This window comes from Palaemon carinicauda, chromosome 33, assembly GCF_036898095.1.
Source record: "Palaemon carinicauda isolate YSFRI2023 chromosome 33, ASM3689809v2, whole genome shotgun sequence".
Classification (NCBI taxonomy): domain Eukaryota; kingdom Metazoa; phylum Arthropoda; class Malacostraca; order Decapoda; family Palaemonidae; genus Palaemon; species Palaemon carinicauda.
The window spans coordinates 41,277,295-41,299,794 of NC_090757.1; the positions used below are offsets into that span (position 1 = coordinate 41,277,295).

Sequence of the window (22,500 nt, forward strand, 5' to 3'; positions counted from 1 at the left end):
ACTGAAGAGGCACCCTTAAACCTCCAGACGACTTATAATAGTTCGAACCATATACTTGTAAATTATGAGGGGAAAATCCCAACAAGACAAAAAGGAAAAAAGTACTCTATTTCATTGATGAAGGTAATCCATGTATGAACTACCGCAAGTTATATAAAATGATTAACTAGCAAATAATATAGAATAAATAAATGTTCTAAATAAGGATTTTAGAAACGTGAGAGGATATCTTGACGCTGATGCCATAAAATAAAATGGGGATAGGGTAATTGGAATAGCGATGACAACGGTGAAGAGAGGGGATGTCACTTGTAAAGTCACCCTGTAACGTCATTCAAAAATATTGGCTAAAAACAAAAAGGCCTGACGTAATTTAGACATGTCCCGGATATGGGAAAAAAGATGAATGATATAATTGAGATGTACATAATTATATCTTATCCTATATATTGTACAATCATAATATATTTTAAACTTGGCAATATATATTACGTAGTATGCGTATAATATATGCAATATTCACAAGTATATTTGATCGTATAAGGAAAACAACAACACATCTTGACAAAACCATATATATGGAGATACCTTAACGAGGTGAAAGGGTTTACGCATCGCAATGATCGGCATAGCTATAGTGTACTATTAAGGGCCACTCATACAAAGTTAGTCACCAACCCACAGTGTCTAGCATGGTCATGAAAACCCAGACATGTATATCACAACTCTTGTCTCGGTCCCAGTCCCCAGCGTCAGTGGAACAACTGCCCAAGATGGCGAGCAGTTACATCCCACTCTGCTGTGGTGCTAAAAAACTCTGACTAGAATGGGCCACCTTTGGCAACTGAACCTTACAACATACAACGTGAGGACCCTGTATAGGGAGAATGATCTTGCTGTGGAAATAGAAAAGCTGAAATAAATAAATGGGATATAATAGGATTGGGTGAAATTAGAACAACTTGGGAATCTAGAGTTAAAAGAGGGCCATATATATTGCTTAGGAGAACATGAAAGGAACGAAGAAATGGAGTGGGTTTTTTTATCAATAAAAATCTTGCACTTAATGCAGAAGAAATTTGTAGTGGTAGTAGTGATAGAATTGCAAGATTATTTATCAAACTAAATAAGAAGTCTAAATTGAAAATCATTCACACGTATACACCAACATCATCCCATACATTAAAAATAGAAGCTTTTTATGAGGTTCTGGAGATATCTAAAAAAAATCATGACTCAATTTACATTTGTTTTGGGTGATTTCACCGCTACAGTAGATCAAAAGAAGAGAGGAGATCTTCCGTAGGTGAATTTAGAGTAGGCAGACATGCTTGTAGAAGTTACTGATAAAAATCAATTTTAAACTCAAAAACACCTTTTATAAAAAGAAACATAGAAAATGGACATGGAGAAACTGAAATGAAGAAACGCAAAATTAAATATATTTTATTCTCAGTGAAAAAATCAATTTAGTTAAAAGATGTAACAGAGTTCAACAAGTTAGAAGTCAAGCGATCATAGAAGGGTGAGATCTAAGGAAAGAAAAATAAACTAACTTTCAAGAAATAAAAACACTCCTGTAATAAGAGAAAAATCTGATGATTTTGGTTTGTATTGGAATCGGTAAAAGATATAGGTGAGGTTCCTAAATATGATCAAGGAAAACTATCAGAAAAGACCCAAAACCTAATAAAGAAAGGAGGGTAAAACCTTAGAGATAAAATAAAATTACCAGAACTATCCAAAACAATAAACAAACTAAAAACCCAAGATAATCATGAACCCATTTGCCCAAAATTTTGGAAACACTAAAGAAAGTAAGAAGCATCAAATTGGTGAAAAGACTACTTTGAACAGGGTACAAACAGATGTTTGCTTTAAAGGATGAAAATGGAAATATCAACAATATAGATGGAGTGATAAAAATTGCAGAGGATTTCTAAATGTTATATAATAGTGATATAATGAATGACTTTGCCAATAGAAATAATGAAACACTTGAGACTGTACCAAACCCAGAGGTAGAAGTAAAGAAAGCAGTAAAAGGCATGAAGAGGGGCAAAGCAGCAGAAGAAGAAGTAGAACTTCAAAAGTTCAAAGGTGGAGCAAATGTTTTAATGTTGACCATGCTGACATGAGTCTTTATTGTTTATATATGACATATCTGTTTTTTGACGTTGTTAATAGTTTATATAGGACATATCTGTTTTGACGCTGTTACTGTTTTTAGAATGATATATTGTTAGTTTATTCTCATCATTTATTTATTTCCTTATTTCCTTTCCCCACCGGGCTATTTTTCCCTGTTGGAGCCCTTGAGCTTATAGCATCTTGCTTTTCTAACTAGGGTTGTAGCTTAGCTAGTAATAATAATAATTATAATAATAACAATTGATTTAAAAATAAATGGAGGAGATTTCATACTCGTAAAGCTGGCTGAACTGTACACCTCATGTCTGCAAGAATGTCTACAGCTTGGAAAAACTTTATTATATTAAGTCATAAAAAGTGGGAAATCATTATAATAAGTTACAAAAAGGGAGAAACTAAAGACCTAAAAAATGACCGCCCAATAAGTTTACACTCCGTTATATATAAAATATTTACAAAGATCATACCAGACAGAATAGAAAGATATCTAGACGAATCAACCAAGAGAGTAGGCAGGCTTTTGAAGTGGATATTCAACAACTGACCATATCCATGTAATTAACCAGCTAATGGAAAAATCAACAAAATATGACAATCCACTATGTATGGCATTTATAGACAAAGAAAAAACTTTTGATTCTGTCAAAATCAAAGCAGTAATGAAAACCCTTCAAGGACAAGATATATATGAGTTATGTTAGGAGATTTGAAGAAATCTATACAGGAAGTACAGCAATCCTATAACTAGATATAAGGAGAAAATTACGATTGAGAAATGAATTAGACAGGGAGACCCCCTCTCTCCTAAACTATTCACAGCATGTCAGAAGAGATTTTTAAGAATTGGGGAAATGTAGGAATTAACATTAATGGGAATTACCTTAACAACTTTAGATTTTTAGATGACATGTTTCCAAAAAACGTATTCAATCAAAATGTTCCAACCAGTTTTAACTTGAGCATCAGAAAATGGAAGTCTTACTAAAAGAACATAAAATAATTACAACTCAAAGAATGAAAGAATGATTTGAAGTTTTCAGGCGTACTGACATACAACTGAAAGAGTTATTTAATAAATAATTATGGGATAACACCAAGAGACAGAAAAAGAGCAACGTGGATAAGAGAGAAAACTAAAGTAAATGATATTCTGATAACATCTAAAAAAGAAAAAAGAAAATAGATTCCATTAGAAGAGGAAATGAAAATGGCGCTGTTTTAAACACATGACCAGGGAAAATCCTCCAATAGATTTTAAGAATATGGCCGAATTGATATCAATGCCTGATACAAAAACGAAACCTAGTTGAAGCAGTTTCAATTCAAAATTCTTAGAATTTTTATATTTATCAAAGTAATTCTAAATAACATTTGTTTTTAAATAATATTGTCAAAAACAATATAACTATTGTTAAGGAATTGTTGAACGATGTAAACAAACCACCATGAACGTTGCTAATTTTTGCTGAGACTGTAACGGGTATTCTAATTCTAACGAGCCTCTTTGTACCTCTTTTTAAAAAATGTGTAACTATTTGATTTCTGAAGAGGAAGGGAGATGCTCCCTTCAAAAAGTCAAATTAATTTCCTTTTTTATAGATTCTGGGTTTATTTCATTTATATATATATATATATATATATATATATATATATATATATATATATATATATATATATATATATATAATATATATATATATGTGTGTGTGTGTGTGTGTAAAGGTTCTAATGATTCAGTAATAACAACTATAAAAGTTAAATAAAAAATCCCAACAGCATGAGCAACTTCATCAAATTCGGTCGAATTTGCCAGTATTAAATTCTCTTACTTCTTACGATTATTTCCCTCCTCCTCCTTCTTCTTCTTCTTCTTCTTCTTCTTCTTCTTCTTCTCCTCGTCCTCCTCCTCCTCCCCCTCCTCAGATTTTCCCACCTCTTTTCTCCCGACCACCTATCGTCTGATCCACATTAATTTAGGTAACGAGATTCAGTCTTTCATGAATACCGGAAAATGCTCTCTCTCTCTCTCTCTCTCTCTCTCTCTCTCTCTCTCTCTCTCTCTCTCTCTCTCTCTCTCTCTCTAAAGAAAGAAAGAAATCACCTTGGCGACCTGTCAAAATAATGGGCAGCATTTCACCAACTAAACATGAAAGAAAACTTTTTATACAGGTCCTCTTTTTTTTCTCACACTAACGATCACCAAATGCTAACCTCTTTTTTTTTCTTCCTCTTTTTTCCACCTTGAATCTCATATCACACTATAAAAGAATAAATATCCGAACCTAATGGTTTGGGGAGAAATATGTTCTTTCTTTGAATTCGTTAAATTCTAGAATTTTTTCCTTTGCAATCAGCGTAAAAGGAAATGTCCTTTTAAATGCCGTTTTGGAGAATTTGTGCTGGTGCCGATACTCTTTTTAATTACTCACTAATGAATTACTTAAAAAACGTCCAGGAACAAAAACCTATAAATGTGTAGGCTTATGTTAAGAGGTATCTTGCCACCGGAAAATAAACATTTTAATATATCAGCAAATGTTGGCCTGATGGTAGCGTCCTTGCCTGGTGATCATCAGACTGGAGTTAAAAGAGTCCCGCTCAAACTCGTGAGTTCCTTTGGTCGTTGCAACCTCACCGTCCTGGTGAGCTAAGAATGCGAGGTTTTGAGACTATAGGTCTACCTGCTGAGTCATCAGCAGCCATTGCCTGGCCCTCCTTGGTCCTAGCTTTGTAGAGGGGGCTTTGGCACTGATCATATGTAATATGATCAGTCTCTATGGCTTTGTCCTGCATGATAGGGCAATGTTACTGTCCCTTGCCTCTGCCATTCATGAGCGACCTTTAAATAACTAAACCTTTCTCCTAAGGTGAAATGGTGGTAATTAACAAAATATAAAAATTCATACATGCTTTAGATACGTTTTTGTTTGTACATACATTCAATATCACAATCACGCTCAAAAACGCATTATGTGAATAACTTTGTCTTGTCTGTTTCATCATTACAGAGCGGATATGCTGCTCGTCTTTCAGCATTAATATAGGGAAGGAAATAGCTCGGCACAGCATGACATATCTTAACAAGATTCAAACTCTCATCATATCTTTTCTGAAATTCGATTTCAGTTGTGCTGGGCCACACCTCCATTGACCCATCACGCATGGGAGGTGTGTCATATTACGTGGTTCGAAAAGCTATAAAAAAAAAAAAAAACTCTGCTCAAATGAGTTTCTATAATATTTATTAGTTTCTACAAAATTTATTGTGCGTGGAACTTCTTATGATTTCCCGTTGAAATATCTAAGAGTTTGTCTCGTATTAAAACACAAAGTAAATATTACATTAAAAGGAAAGTATTTCAAGAGTAAATACCAAAACTTCTTCTGAAAAGCATTCTTGCACGATGTAAAGATGAAAGTTGGTGTTTAAGAATATGTTCTCAGAAGTGTATGTATATTTACCTCTTCAATAACATGATGATGGTAATCTCAATAGTGGATACATTCATTTATAAAGTGACGCTTTAATGATCGTATAACGTTATCCAAAGGCATTGGAATGAAGCCATTTTCTGCGAACAGTTAGCATAGGGTTAAAGTCAAAACTTAGACGTTCCTACTCTCTGGTAGCAATATCATTAGCTCAGGTGCAACCCTAATTTTAGAAGCATAATGTTCCTAGCACAGGAGCTATAACAAGGAAACCAGCCAAGTGCGTAGAGGAAACAGAAAAATAAAAAATAATCTATAATTAGAGGTCTTGATGAGCCAAGCTTATGTGCTACGATCAGCGATACTCAACTTGTTTTTTTTTTATTCAGACGGTCCTGGCTCACATTCATATATAAAACTAAATTTCTAATAACTTGTAAGTAATGAAATTGATTGAATATTTCATTTATAAAATACTATTTTAATATCTCTTAACAAAGAACCCCCAAATGTACCCATATGAAGTTCAACTATATTAGAGAGTTAAAAGAAAAAAAAAATATGATTTCTCGGTGAATTTGTTCAAGTAGGATGGGAAAAAAATTTAACAAAAGCACGAAAAACTAAATTTTCATGTGGAGGAAGACAAGTGATCATGATTTTTTTTTTTAAATGCAGCTTCCATTCATGCTGCTCTCTCCAGCGCCGTGAGAGCATTCATTACTTTCATCAGGACTATTTCTATTAAATCAAATGAGAGCTGAAGTTTCTTTAGAGCTTATGCAAAGCGAAATACCCCCAACCCCCCGGCATTCACAATTTGTTTTAAAAAGGCACATTGTTTCGCTTATTGAGTAGAGACGATTTTTCTCTGCTGGCTGATGAAGGCTGACACTCTTGAAGTAGATGGCCGAAATCGGACATGAATGTGAACAGTTAAATGTCGGAAGATATTTGAAATGAAGAAAATTGCACTGTAATGCAAACAAATCTAACTTGGTGTTTTCAAGTGGAGGTACCACTAACATAGTAGAATTTGATTCTAACATCATCAATATATTAGTAGAGTCTACAGAGAGACTGTACTTGTTGATATCCGAAGATATTTAATTCAACTAGAGAAAAAAAAATAAAAATAATTCAATGACAAAGAAACCATATGCCTAGTCAGGATACTAGCTTAAGATGACGTAGCAGCAAAGAACCCGGAAGATTAAGATATTTATACGAAAATTATATAACATGTATATATATATATATATATATATATATATATATATATATATATATAATAATAATAATAATAATAATAAAATAATAATAATAATAATAAATAAAATATCCTTTTCTGAGCCTGGATACATTAACGTGATGAAAAGGTTTTCGTATGCCCATGATCCTCAAAGCTGTACTAGTCATGGCCACCCATAATAGGTTGGTTTGCTGTGAGCAATCAGACGAAATTTTCTATCTATTATCAGCACGCAGTGGCCTGCATCGTGATGAAAACTGGCCAACCCCAAATGTGAATTGACTGTCTTAGGCCTTTGTCCTGTAGTGGAGTAGAAACAGTTGCGGTTTTAGGCTGGCATTCTACGTTTTCTTATTTGAGGAAAAAAAATTATACTAAACTGTAAGACCTTTTTCATAGGAACTTCTAAAACAGGAGAAGGAATGAAATTTCAACCAAAACCCTTTATGGATTCATGAGAAGTTTGATCGTTATTAGAAGTGTCTCCAGCATTGCATTAAAGAGAAACAATCACTTCAAAGTTATTGTTGTTTTAGATTGCCTAACCCTTCAGGCCAGGCATGAACTCTTGCGTAAAAGAAAAAAAAAGAGGAAGTTTAGTTCAAAGTACTTTGAAGTGAGCAATAAAAATGTTAATCGTCTTATAAGCCAGAAATAATGTTTGCTATTATCCATATAGAGAAGAAAACAATACATCTATTTCATAGATGTATACAAAAAACTATTAAAAATAAAAGCAAACAATCCAAACACTGAAACGTCAGACATGATATGCATGAAAAATTGTGGCCTTAAACGATTCCGAATCGACCATCACATTCAACTCTTTGTTCTCTCATATCGTTTATTAATTTCCTTATTTCCTTTCCTCAATGGGCTATTTTTTCCTGTTGGAGCCCTTGGGTTTATAACATCTTGCTTTTCCAACTAGGGTTGTAGCTTAGCTAATAATAATTACAATTATATAAATTATAATAATTATAATAATTATAATTATTATAATTATTATATTTTTTATAATTATTATCATTATTATAGTTATTATTAGCTAAGCTACAACCCTAGTTGGAAAAACATGTACATCACCTCCAAAACGAATAGAATACAACATCTCCCTTTATAAGGTGGTTTCCAATGTTTTATTTCATGGTATCAAGTGATTTTTACTCCTCCTTTCGCATAGCAAACGTTTAAGCATTTCAACGTTGGAAAGGCAACAGCTTTACTTCTTTGGCCAGAACAAAACGTTTGATATGACAGATTCCTGGAGATGATAATTATAAAATAGGGAAGCGTGTTTAAACGTTAAATGGATGGTATTATAATTGGGTAATTAACTTTTTATTATTATTATTATTATTATTATTATTATTATTATTATTATTAAAAGCTAAGCTACAACCCTAGTTGGAAAAGCAGGATGCTATAAGCCCAGGGGCCCCAACAGGGAAAACAGCCCAGTGAGGAAAGGAAATAAGGAAAAATAAAATATTTTAAGAATAGTAACAATATCAAAATAAATATTTCCTATTTAAACTATAAAAAACTTTAACGATATAAGAAGCGTTATTTTGCGAGTTGGTCTACATTTCTAGCCTTTACCCAATATTATTCACTAGAAAAATAAGTATTTCCCCTTTAACATAAGGCGTTCGCAATTATTTCAGTTCAATAAATGTGCCCTATTTGAATATCCAAATGAAAATACTCAAACCCTGTGTAAAATGCGCAAAAATTACATTGTGAAATAACAAACTTCACATGCTCAAGAAATATTCAGAAAAAAAAAAAAAAACATTAGCACAAACATCGATTTTGCTGTTACTAAATATATAAATAAAAGAAAAAAAAAAGGTTCGTGTAAACACCAAGACATTACACAAAAAGCACAAAAACAAAGTAAATACATGAAAAATACACATCTTAAAATGTGCTTTTCGAATAAATAGAAAAATCTTTCAAATAACAAAACTCAATTCTACAGTTCATATTTATAGATTTAGTATGCAGAGAGAGAGAGAGAGAGAGAGAGAGAGAGAGAGAGAGAGAGAGAGAGAGAGAGAGAGAGAGAGAGGTGAAGGCGGTGACCCTAAAACTCAGATCAGCAGCACAATAATAAATAATGCAGTATTTGGAAGCTGGAGATATATCCCTTTGCAGCCTGTACATGGAACCGGTAAAAAACATTGATAATGAGAAGAATAACAGAATAAAACGCATACACCCGTGTGTGTGCATTTATATATATATATATATATATATATATATATATATATATATATATATATATATATATATATATATATATATATATATATATATATATATATATATATATATATATATATATATATATATAAATATATATATATATATATATATATATATATATATATATATATAATATATATATATATATATATATATATATATATATATATATATATAGATATAGATATACATAGTTGTATATATGAATATATATATACTGTATATCTATTTTATATATATACATATATATGTATATATAATATATACTGTGTATATATATACATATATATATATAATATACATCAAGTTAATACACTGTATATTATATATATATATATATATATATATATATATATGTATATATACACACATACATACACATAATATACATAAGGTTAAGATACTGTATATTATCATATATATATATATATATATATATATATATATATATATAATATATATATATATATATATATATTTATATATATACATATATATAATATACATCAAGTTAATACACTGTATATTATATATATATATATATATATATATATATATATGTATATATATATATATATATATATATATATATATATGTATATATATATATATATATATATATATATATGTATATATATACACACACAATATACAAGTTAAGATACTGTATATCATCATTTATATATATATTTATATATATACACATATAATAAACAAGTTAATATACTGTATATTATAAATATATATATATATATATATATATATATATATATATATATATATATATATATATACTGTATATATATATATATATATATATATATATATATATATATATACTGTGTATATATAAGTACGTGTCTACCTCATCTGAAATCCAAATTTCAAAAGAGGAATTACCTTTAGACAAAATATGAAAAAAATCAAAGTAACAAACAATGGAATGATGCGTAAAAAAAAACTGAAATATGGTGTTAAAATACTTACGCATTCTTCAATCATTTGCCCTGTATTATGGAATGGGACCATTATTTCAATAATCATGAAACTCTACCTGACAAGGACAAATAGCATGAGATTAGGGAACTCGCAAAATATTGGATTGACCCCTACCACAATTTGATCCGGGGCGGTGTCAGTTGAAATATGAAAACACGTTTTCATGCAAGGTTAATATGAATACTGAATGTATGTTGGGCCTCTCTCTCTCTCCTTCTCTCTCTCTCTCTCTCTCTCTCTCTCTCTCTCTCTCTCTCTCTCTCTCATACATAATGTACAAAATAACACTTATTTAGTCATGAATAAAAAAGTGTTAGCTGGTGTGTGTGCTCCACATGGGCAATAACAACCTCGTAAGTGTTGAACTTTGGCTACTTTCCTCATGGTAAGGGAAAAAGACTCTTTAGCTATGGTAAGCAGCTCTTCTAGGTGAAGGACACTCCAAAATCAAACCATTGTTCTCTAGTCTTGGGTAGTGCCATATCTTCTGTACCATGATCTTCCAGTGTCTTGGATTAGAGATATCGTGCATAAGAGTACATTCAGGCACACTATTCTGTAATATCAAGTATACATTTATGGGAGAGAGGTTGAAGAATTCTTTACACTGAATTATGAAGTAGCTATATTAGTTATAATTATGGCTGAGACTTGTTGTGATTTGTCTTCAGCTATCCATTGTCAAAGGACTCACTGACAATTTGATTTCCAAATTTTACTCGACCTAGCCATTGTCTGATTTGCTTTATTTCAATCTTTCATTAAACTCAAATTCTCAAGATCCTGTATCAAAGATCACATTTCCTAAATATTCAAACAATTCAACCTCATTAATCGTTTCTCCCTCCACTAATTTTCATCTTCCACTGCATAATTCTGTTCTTCTCATCTTTGTCTTTCTTCTATCTATCTTGAGCCCACCATTATGTGATATTTCATGCATTCTGGTAAGTAAGCTTTGTAAGTCCTTTGCTGTTCTAACAAGAACATCGTCATCAGCATACCCTAGGTCAGCTAATTTCCTGTTACCAATCCAGTCCAATACTTCTCCACCATCCTCGACTGTTCTATGCATTTAAAAATCCATAAGGAGGAAAAACAACATAGACGACAACACATTCCCTTGGAGTACTCCACAGTTCACTGGAAATTCATTCGATAGGACTTCATTAACATTAACTTTGTACTTGGTATGCTCATAAACAGACTTGAACAAATTTATATATTTTAAAAGGAACTCCATAATAACTCAGGACTCTCCACAAAATTGGCCGGTGCACACTATCAAAGGCTTTTTCGCAGTCTACAAATACCATCAAAAGTAGATTTCTATATTCTACACATTCCTGTACCACATATCTTAAAATGAAAATTTGGTCAGTACAACTTCTACCTTTTCTAAATCCTGCTTGTTCATCTCAAAGCTTTTCAACAATCTTTCTCTCTAGTCTCTTTAGAATGAGCATACTATCATACTATAAATAATATAGGCTATATACAATATAAATATTCTACATATATATATATATATATATATATATATATATATATATATATATATATATATATATATATATATATACATCACCACAATTTGTGCAAAAAAATTTCTCTTTTCTCTCCTATCCGTGAAGATAAGTAGAGACACTAACAGACGGAAATTCCCCTTTTTCTATTCTGTTTGTTTGAATGACTGTCAGTGTCAATAAAATAGTTTGAAAGGGGCATACCTTACAAAGGGTCAGCCCAATTCAGCCCTAAGGAGCTTACGGCCCACAGAGTTAATCCCATGGTGGAACCGGATTCATTTTCCGCAATATTTCATAAATGTAATTTGGATATGCATATTTCACCATTTATCTCCTCTGCTCTTTAATGCGATTATAATTTTAAAAGGGAGTTCGTGAAATGGGTCCTTCAAAATTACGTTTTATGCAAAAATTACCATTTAAGTAAGCCATTCTTTTCGGCAAGCCTTTCAAATCTTTTTTAATAAATAGGAATTTTTTTCTTTCGTCATTATGTCTGATAATTTGGACCTCCACTTGAATTATGTCACCATAATCAATTAACAAATCGTTTCGACAGAGACCTATAAGGCAATTCATTTGCCATAAATTCACTAGCCACGTGTCTCAAACATACCTTATAGTATATTCCTCATTTAATACTGCAACATTTAGAATTATGTTCACTTTTGTCGTTTATAACTATAAGCTTACATACTATACAATTCCCCCATCCAACATCATTACTATAATCATTGAGAACTTTCCTTAACGTTTACATCAATCCGCTTGCTTCATATAGATTTTCCTCGCTCACTGTTATTTCTGTTATTACTGAATGTACTAAACTAATGGGCCAGTTGCCTTGAGAGAGAGAGAGAGAGAGAGAGAGAGAGAGAGAGAGAGAGAGAGAGAGAGAGAGAGAGAGAGTGAGAGAGTGAGAGAGTGAGAGAGGGGGGGGCTTATTATAATGACAGTTATTATCAATGTTATTGTCATTGTTAGCCAAGCAGCACAGGTTGGAGAAGACTGGTATTACAAGTGCATAATATCATCAATGGAACAAAACTTCAGAAAAAGTGTGTATGGTATATGAACCTAAAGGAAACAAATTTAATCAAATTCATGCATTGAACCTTTCAGTACTGTAACGTCTGAATGCAAAATAATATAGTTACGCACAATTCTTTAGGTTTATAAGAAGACCTTCCTATTTGCTGTTAAGAATGGCACACAAAATTAAAGGAATTCCATTAAAAGAATAGATTTATCAATTCTGGTTACTTCTTTGTAACAAAGACTGAAGGAGAAATTGATATATGAAGTTACTCGGCGTCTGTACCCAAGACGATATTGAATATAATAAGCATTACATCTTTGACCCTACATATATAGTCACATATATTTCCATACCGTACTCGTCCAATGCTTTCCATCGCTGACTACTTTTGGATGTAACCAAATAGAGTACGTCTTTAAGAGGGTTGTTGACCGCTACCTGACATTCTTGGTGGTCAACAGTTTGTAAGTTAAAGAAAAAAAAAAGAAAAAAAAGTAAGTGGGCGTTAACAGTTCATCATTGCAATATTTCAACACGAGCTGCAGGCAATATGTACTTCATGTACTCAATGCATATTGCATTCACTTTGATAATTCCTTCTAGCAAATCGTTAGAAATAATGATTTTATGCAAACACTGAAATTCTCCTGTGTACATATCTTTACTACATACGCTAAAAACGCATAAATTGAAAAGTATAAAATCAATGAACTTGAACTGCAAGATCAAACAAGCGTTGTATTAAGTCAAGAACCTCGACATCGATTTTAGCTACTTAGCACGAAACACGGTATTACGCATTCCCGGTAAAATAGTGTCCTTGTCTTATCCGATATAATAAACAACCGAAGCCAGAGAGAAAGAGAGAATAACAAATGCCGATTCATTATCATCATCATTACTAGCTATGCTACAACCGTAGTTGAAAAAGCAAGATTCTAGAAGACCAAGGGCTACAACAGGGAAAAATAGCCCGGTGAGGAAAGGAAATAGGGAAATAAATTAAATATTTTAAAAACATTAAAAAAGATACTTCATATATAAACTATAGAAAAACCTGTTCCAGCCTGTTCAACATATAAACATTTGCTGCAAGTTTGAACTTTTGAAGTTCTACTGATTCAACTCTCCGATTAGGAAAATCATTAGTATTCAACTACCCGATTAAGAAAATCATTAGTATTTATATTTCCTATTGTCATAATCCATGTTTAGAATCATACAAATAGTATATAATTCTAAGGTTATTTGGTTTAGCATGTAAATAAACCAGTCGGACTATCAAACCGATAATAATGTCCCTTACTGTGCATCCTACAATAAAGAAAAATGAAGAAACTATTAAGATGTGAGAGTTTTGATTCACTATTATTAAAACAAAAACTTCATATAAATCACTATATTTATACTACCGTTTCTACAACTCAACTTTGACTTCTCACAAGAATTCGAATATGGGCGCTTTATGAGCATAAAATATCCTAATACAAAAATTACTTATAAGTAAACTCGTTCATTTACCGTATTTCATGGCTAAATAAAGACAATGAAACATCCTCAATACTTTTATGCACACTAATTTTAAAAAGATTATTTTCCATTTTTCACGTTTCCGCTTGAATGGATGAAAACAATGAAACAGTATTTCTATGCACAACAATTGCACAATAATTGTTAAGAGATTATTCTCAGCAATATGGATGCATATCTAGAACTGTCTAATACTATTATTATTATTTATTGCTAAGCTACAACCCTAATTGGAAAAGCAGGATGCTATAAGCCCAGGGGCCCCAACAGGGAAATTAGCCCAGTGAGGAAAGGAAACAAGGAAAAATTAAATATTTTAAGAACAGTAACAACATTAAAATACATATTTCATATATAAACTTTAAATAATTTAAAAAAACAAGAGGAAGAGAAATTAGATAGAATAGTGTCCGTGTGTACCTTCAAGCAGGAGAACTCTAATCCAAGACAGTGGAAGACCATGGTACAGAGGCTATGGCACTATCCGAGACTAAGAGAACAATGGTTTGATTTTGGAGTGTCCTTCTCCTAGAAGAGCTAAAGTCTCTCCTCTACCCTTACAAAGAGGAAAGTAGCCACTGAACAATTACAGTGCAGTAGTTAACCCCTTGGGTGAAGAAGAATTGTTTGGTAATCTCAGTGTTGTCAGGTGTATGAGGACAGAGGAGAATCTGTAAAGGATAGGCCAGACTATTCGGTTTATGAGTAGGCAAAGGGAAATTGAACCGTAACCAGAGAGAAGGATTCAATGTAGTACTGTCTGGCCAGTCAAAGGACCCCATAACTCTCTAGTGGTAGCATCTCAACGGGCAGCTGGTGCCCTGGCCAACCTACTACTTTTGAGTATACTTTTTTAATATCATAGAACAAAATGTAAATTTTCATGATGTGAACCAATCTTAATTGGGATAGCCCAACTTCAGTTGATGAACTGCAATTTAACTGTAATCATGTGTACGGTAATTTCAGAAAATCAGCAATCCTCCATCTCTAGCAATGATTTTAACAATAAGAACAAAAAAACAAGAAACGAGTATATAACTGTATGAGAAAATGCACACAAATCAAAAGCAGTGAATTACAAAAATGATAAATTAGAAATACATAAAATAATTAGTATATTTAAAGTTTTAAAAATAATTCTGATGATTAATAGCCATTGCATTTAACTTAAAATATATAAAATAACAATAAATCAAACTAATATTTAAAAAAAAGGGAAACGTGTTAACTATTGTCTAAAAATCAGTTTCATAGAGGAACTATTACAGGTAATTCTTATGAGTGGTTAACAGATGAAATTGGGATAAAATATACAGATTCACCGATTCTTATCCAATACAAAAAGCTACTCTTATTACTATAAAGGTTATATCCAGATCTTAACATAATAATTACCTTTCTGCTTTAACTTCATTTTGAAGCAAATTTTATTTCCAGCGTTTCTGTAATGTTTTGGTAATTCAAAATATATAAAAAAAAAAACAATATAGTTACTATTATTATCAATAGCCAAGCTACTACCTTGGTTAGAAAACTAGAACGCTAAAAACCTAAGGGTACCAACAGGGAAATAAGGAAAAAGCAAGTATACTACAGTATACACAAGTAATGAATAAGAAATATTAAATATTTAAAGATCCGTAACATCGCTTTGAATACAATAATCCTACATAAACTTAAAAAAACGAGACATGTCAGCCGAAAAGAATTTACAAAAAGTTTGAATTCCTCAAGATCATTTAACAATCTGATAGCAGCTGTAAGTTATCATTGACATGCCATTATCGGAAAATTATTACTCTCAAGTACATAAAGAAAAGGACATAAATTTGAATATCAAATTCAAGGCCCTTTCAACAAGTCTTGTCCCGTAATCTGCATCTGTGAAGGGCGTTCTCACGGTCTAGGTACGTGGGTTTACCTATAATAATTTATATCCATAGAGAGTACCTTAAGGGGATCAATTGAAAGTTAACCTTATTCAAAAGACGAAGCAACACGAACAATCTCCAAAAAGTGAATGGCTTCAAATATAAAGAAATGTTAAATTTTCCTCCATTTTCGACTTCATTATAAACATGATTTTCAGCAAAATTTGTTATATCTAAAGTTCACATGAATAATTTTCGAGACGCATACATACGTACATATCTCAATACGTAAGTATGTATATCCGTTGATGTGTATATGTTTGTGTGTGTATATATTTATGTATATATATATGAATATACATATATAAAAATATATATACAAATATACATATATATATACATACAATAGATACACAATAGATAGATAGATGGATGGATGGAGAATATATATATATATATATATATATATATATATATATATATATATATATATATATTTATATATAACTATATAAATATATATATATATAAATATATATATATACATACGTATATATACATATATATATATATATATATATATATATATATATATTACTTATATATATATATATATACTGTGTGTATATATATATATATATATATATATATATATATATATATATATATATACACACACACACCCTGTATATACGATAGATGGATGGATGGAGAATATATATATATTCTCCATCCCTCCATCTATCGTGTATATGTGTATATATATATATATATATATATATATATATATATATATATATATATATATACATACATACATACACAGTCAATTGAGCGTCTAACCCCTAACAGTCACTGCATCGTTAACTATTTTGCACGCGCTCTAGTGATTCATGATAATAGATGCCTTGCATATCCAATAAAATGTCCACTTATTCTATCCAGAACTTTCCAACTTTCCTTCTCATCCTTTCAACCACCTGTGTTCCTTTATTCTTTCCACAGCACCGCTCAAAACAGTAATATTAATCATCTCAACCACGTTAACCCTTTATTACTTCTCGTTATATCCACACATCTCACCACGACATTTTTTTCTTTTAACATATTACTACACAAAGCTTTTCATCTGAACAACAGCAATCTTTCTTCTTGTTTGAGTCATTTATCCAAACTCCCTTCCCATAAAAGTTAGGAGTGTCAAAAATTTCTTTATGCATTCCAAATTAGGCTTCCATTGACACAAAAGCTCTTCCGTATTTTTGGCAATCATCCTGCTACCTCCCCAGCTTTACTTAAGTTATCCTACTAGCACCCATAATATTTACTTCCGTAATTATACGAGAATTAACCGTGTCCTTCCATTTTTAGACGAACGATTTCAACTTTCATTGCTACTGGTTTCCATTTAAACACATCCTCACTCATTGCCATATCTATAATTAAATTACTCCTTTGACAAATATTCAAAACGTACCAGATTCAGTAAATTCTCATCAATATTCCTACCCTTTACTGTATCATCTACAATTATCAACAAGTTCACGCTCCAACAATAACACATTCTTATTTCACAACTTTGTACCTACATCTAACTTCTTTTCCCTTTTCGCAAGACTCCGTCCATACAGATACTGAACGGTTAGGAAAACAAATACATTATCGGTTGAAAAACTATATTACACTGATCTAGTCACTCTTTCACCCACATACTATATACTAACGGATATTCATTTATAATTTCTTATCAATCTCCACTTTCCTCCCATACCATAAAATTTGCCAACCACCCCACCATTACCTCAATTATTATTATTATTATTATTATTGTTGTTGTTGTTGTTGTTGTTGTTGTTGTTGTTGTTGTTGTTGTTGTTGTTGTTGTTGTTGTTGTTAGGGATGGAAATTGATATATACAATTAAAAATAAAACCCTTCACCGACAATGAACATTCAAAGTGCAATCTACAATTACGCTACGTTAGGTGAAGTTGCATTCGGTTGTAGGAGCGTGTGTGTCTTCCTTGATAGTTATTCCTTATTTAACACCTAACATGACTAATAATAACCATGCCCTTACAGGTACCACGCACATACTGCATCATTTGAGCATCCACGACCTCTTACCAGATACAAATTACTTTATGACATACGATGGTTCCACGACAATGCCCGCTTGCCATGAGACAGTTACGTGGATTATAGCTAATCGGCCCATCTACATAACTAAACAGCAGGTGAGTGTCTTGATCCTATGCATTATTGAGCTGCTTGAATGAGTGAGGGTTTTGTCTCGGATTGATCATCTTTTTGTAGCGTCCAGGTACCTCTAATTATTTTAGGTCCTGAGAAGGGTTTAAACTTTTATAGTAATTACCTTATTTTTATGTAAATTTTTCATGGTTTAAAGTAATTCTTTCACAGCTGATGATATTTTCAAAGAAATTTCGGTTTTACTTGCTTCAAATTCAAGGATACTGAAAAGTAAGGTAATGGCTACATGCTCAAGGTTAAACCCTGATCCTGAGATACTAATCGTTCATGTAAAATAAACCAATGATTTTCCTTCATTAATCAAAGCAGTACTTCATTAATCAAAGCATAACTTCATTCATCAAAGCAGTACTTCATTAATCAAAGCATAACTTTATTTATCAAAGCATTACTTCCATAAAATGTTCCGGAATTCCTCAAAATACATTTTGTTTCTTAAGAGTTTGGAAAAGTATAGTCTTCAAAGGTGTAAATCCATTCTGGAAAGATGCAATCCTCTTCCTAAATGGTGTGATTCTCACAGCCTCCTGATAATAAATTTATATCGATATTTCAGAACTTTCCAAAAAGGAAAATGTGTCAGTGTCATCTGTCTTTACAATTTTTAGTATATGTCACAATCTGGCCTTTCTAAAGATAAGAGCTTATAACATTTAGAAGACAAAAAAGAAAAAAGTCCACTTTTTTTTCTTTTCTTTTTAACTTGAAATATTAATTCGTCTTACTCTTATGCTATGTTAAAAGGGCAGCCGATAATACCATTTGTCTTTTAAACCAGAGGCTATGATACCGAGTCACAAAATCATGATTTTTTCCCTCCCATCTGTTCCACAAAAACTGATCTATTAAATTCTTGGAGTATTAATGCTCTCGAGATAGTCCACTAAAGAACTTGACTTTTTTTCCAGAAAAAAAAAATGCACTCTCTTTAGTTCTTTAATCTATAAGCACTACTATGAGATTCAGGACCTCTGTAACACGGTTTTTTGGACTTTGCTCCTTATCAATGCATCGGATGTAGCTGAAAGTTGACATATGTATATTTTACAACCACACACAAATTTTGTCAGCATTATCAATAACCTAAACCCGATAGTTTTAATTTTTATAGAGTAAAAATTATCTAGCCGACGCCATGGCTAGTGATAACGAGCCAAGAGTCGAAAACATTCATTGCGTAAGCAATGTAAACACCTTTTGACAAAATTTTGCCCCGCCCATCCACCAGACACCCATTCACCTTGTTCCATGGGCTCTGGAACCCATACCAGTCAAGAATGGCTAGCAGGATTTGGAATTGCCCCCGTGGTTGCAAAACTGCATTTTTTTTACGACTTGCAACTTTATACAGTCAAGAGAAAGCCCGTGGCCATATTTACTATAGCCTGAATAGGTAATCATTCAGTTTCTAGTTTAAATCCAATGTTTATGACCTGATTTGTATATAGCGTAACATGATTATAATACTTGTAATGTCATTCAGGCTTTTGAACATTTCCATTAACTATTTACTATGCCACCAAGAGAGACAGAAAAAGAGAGATTGTATGTAAACAGTCTTTATATAACTATTTTTGTTAAAACAAGAATTTTGTGCTAAACTCTCCATCAGACCAACGGATCATCTGTTATATTTTTTTTTCTTCTTCTTAGGCCGTACAACCGTGTTGGCTATGTTTTGGGCATGACTGCATTTTGTAAATAAATCATGAATAGTTTTAGGAGTTTTATTTGTACATCTAATGGGAATTTATAGAAGTAAAGTGAACATAATTCATTTATCTTTTAAAATAATTACTATATGAAGCAAAACAAATAGTAGTAACGATGATAATGCAATGAAAGAATGATACCATACTTTATCTTTAGCTTTAACATCGGCAATAACATACCCAGTTGCCATAATTTGTCAGCTTAATGAAATAACCTATCATCTAATGTTCAACTTAATTTCTGAGTAGGCCATGGCTTATTGCGTGATGAAAAAACATAATGACTTTATGAATGGCGGAACGATACATAAATTTGGGTGGGGTATCTGTGCTAGCGTAGTAATACTACTGTAGCAGTAGTGCCACAACAGTAGTATACATGAATTAAACGTTTAGGCCAACTCCTGGGATCCTAGAGGATCATTTAGCACTTCTTACAACTACTCGAGAAATGAGTTTTTATAGCCAGAATTTAAATTTTCTGATCCAACAATGCCCATGATAGTCTTCAGTGTTATTCTGAATTATAACGAGGCCAAAGTGGGTGGAGCCACATGAAGTCATCATTCTGACGATGATTATTGGTGAAGGTTTAAAGACAAAATACGGTACCGGTAATTTTTTTTTTTTTTTTTTTTTTTTTTTTTTTTTTTTTTTTTTTTTTTTTTTTTTTTTTTACAGTAAATAGGTAGGTAGATAGACAATAAATAAAAATTGCTTGACTTTGGATATAGCAGTTATAAAATCAAGCTTGTCTACTACGTTTTTGAAAATTACCAACTATTCCCTACACCTTGTCATTATGATTGTGACCTATAAAGTAGACTGTAATTTCTTAGGAAACTTATTTTGGGAGTTAGACTAATAATCGAAGTGTTTTTGTATTTATTAACATATTTTGTTGGTTTGTTCATTATGACAATTATCAGTGAAGAGGTTTCAGAGTTCATAAAGGTGTACTGCTTTGCTTTTATTTAAACTTTTGTGTCACTGTTGGCAGAGGTATAGCCTTCGGTACGTATAGCCAATCATCGATCGAGAAAGAGGGAAGAAATGCCGTCATAAGTTACGTAACGAGTGCGTTCGAAACCTTTTCTCTGAATGAGTTGGCCCATCTTCAAAAAACGTCACTTTTACATTATAAGTACCAAATTTATTCAACCTACGTAATGCAGAATATAGTCAAAATTTATGTGTAGATATAATGTGCATTCTGAAGAAGCGTTATATTTATGAAATTCATAGATAAAAAGTTATTGCGAAAAAAACCGTGTTACAGAGGCCCTGAATCTCATAGTAGGCTACTCGCCTTTTAAAAAACTATTTTTCCAAGCGTACAAAATCTTTTCAATTTAGTTCAAAACAAACTTGAGTCTACATCACTGTTTCATAAGTCTCATTTTTAACAAAAATATCGAGCAAAAAAATCAATTTTGTTTAAAACGAACTTTTATATTTACTACCGCGGTCTAAGATTTTTCATCTCAAATAGTATCGTCTATCTTAATACCAACTGAGGTAAATACTTTTTTTTTTTTTTTTTTTGGCCATCCTTCGTATACCAAAGGAGTTTGAAAACTAAATAATTCCGCTTTCACTCTGTTAACATAAGGTACCCCTTGAATATTTTCTCAAGACGAAGTATGCCACTGACACTAACCTATTACAACACTGTTCTTCCATTCTGAATTCAAACTCATCAATTCGAATTGGATACTAAATGACATTCCTGCTCTTTATGTGAGTCCAAGCATCTTTACGGTGAAAATACCTGGTCTCACGCGAGATAAACAAGACGTCAAATTCATAATGAGCATGTATTCTGTTTTGGGTAAACTTAAAATTTGCATTAAAAAACGGTGAATGCCTGGCAACATTTATTCCAAGATTTTTACCGTTTTAAAAACGGATTTATTGACGTAAGAGTGATATTACGGTCACCAACCAGTAAAACATACGATCAAAGTAGGGTTAAATTACATTCGCTTGTTGTTATTGAAATACGGCTGAATATCAGATTAAAATTACGGTTTTTCTTTAAGTGTATATGTAAACTTTCCTGTTATTAGGTATCCTTGAATCTGACCAATTAATGCTACATATTTGCAAGATCAAAACTCTTCTTTTCTTGTGCTATTAAAAACATCAAAATGTTTATTTAACGAACACTAACAGATGTGAAAAATTATATGTAATAACCACTATGGATGCAAAATATATAAATACGGTTAAATTTACAGTACTGTTGGAGATATGCAGATATAAAAATGCTATCTCACATATAAAATAGACGAAATACCCTTTAACCAATGAGATGATCAAAATTTCAAAGACGAGATGATCAAAATTTCAAAAACGAGATGAGATGATGACTTCGATAATAAGACACGGATGTCAAATTAGTGGCTAATCGGGAAGAAAAATTGAGATTAAAAAAC

The 22,500-nt window shown here is 31.8% G+C and overlaps 1 protein-coding gene across 3 annotated transcripts in view; it reads left to right on the forward strand.

The window, feature by feature from the left end:
* LOC137626309 (carbonic anhydrase-related protein 10-like) overlaps positions 1-22,500 on the forward strand; it is a 306,847-nt gene that overhangs the window by 271,987 nt on the left and 12,360 nt on the right. For all 3 annotated transcript variants that reach the window (XR_011041001.1, XM_068357381.1, XM_068357382.1), the window contains exon 7: positions 18,159-18,313. Coding sequence is in view for 2 of the 3 variants with exons in the window: in XM_068357381.1 (XP_068213482.1) it covers positions 18,159-18,313 (155 nt within the window). In the remaining variant the exon portion in view is untranslated. The remainder of the gene's footprint in view (positions 1-18,158; positions 18,314-22,500) is intronic.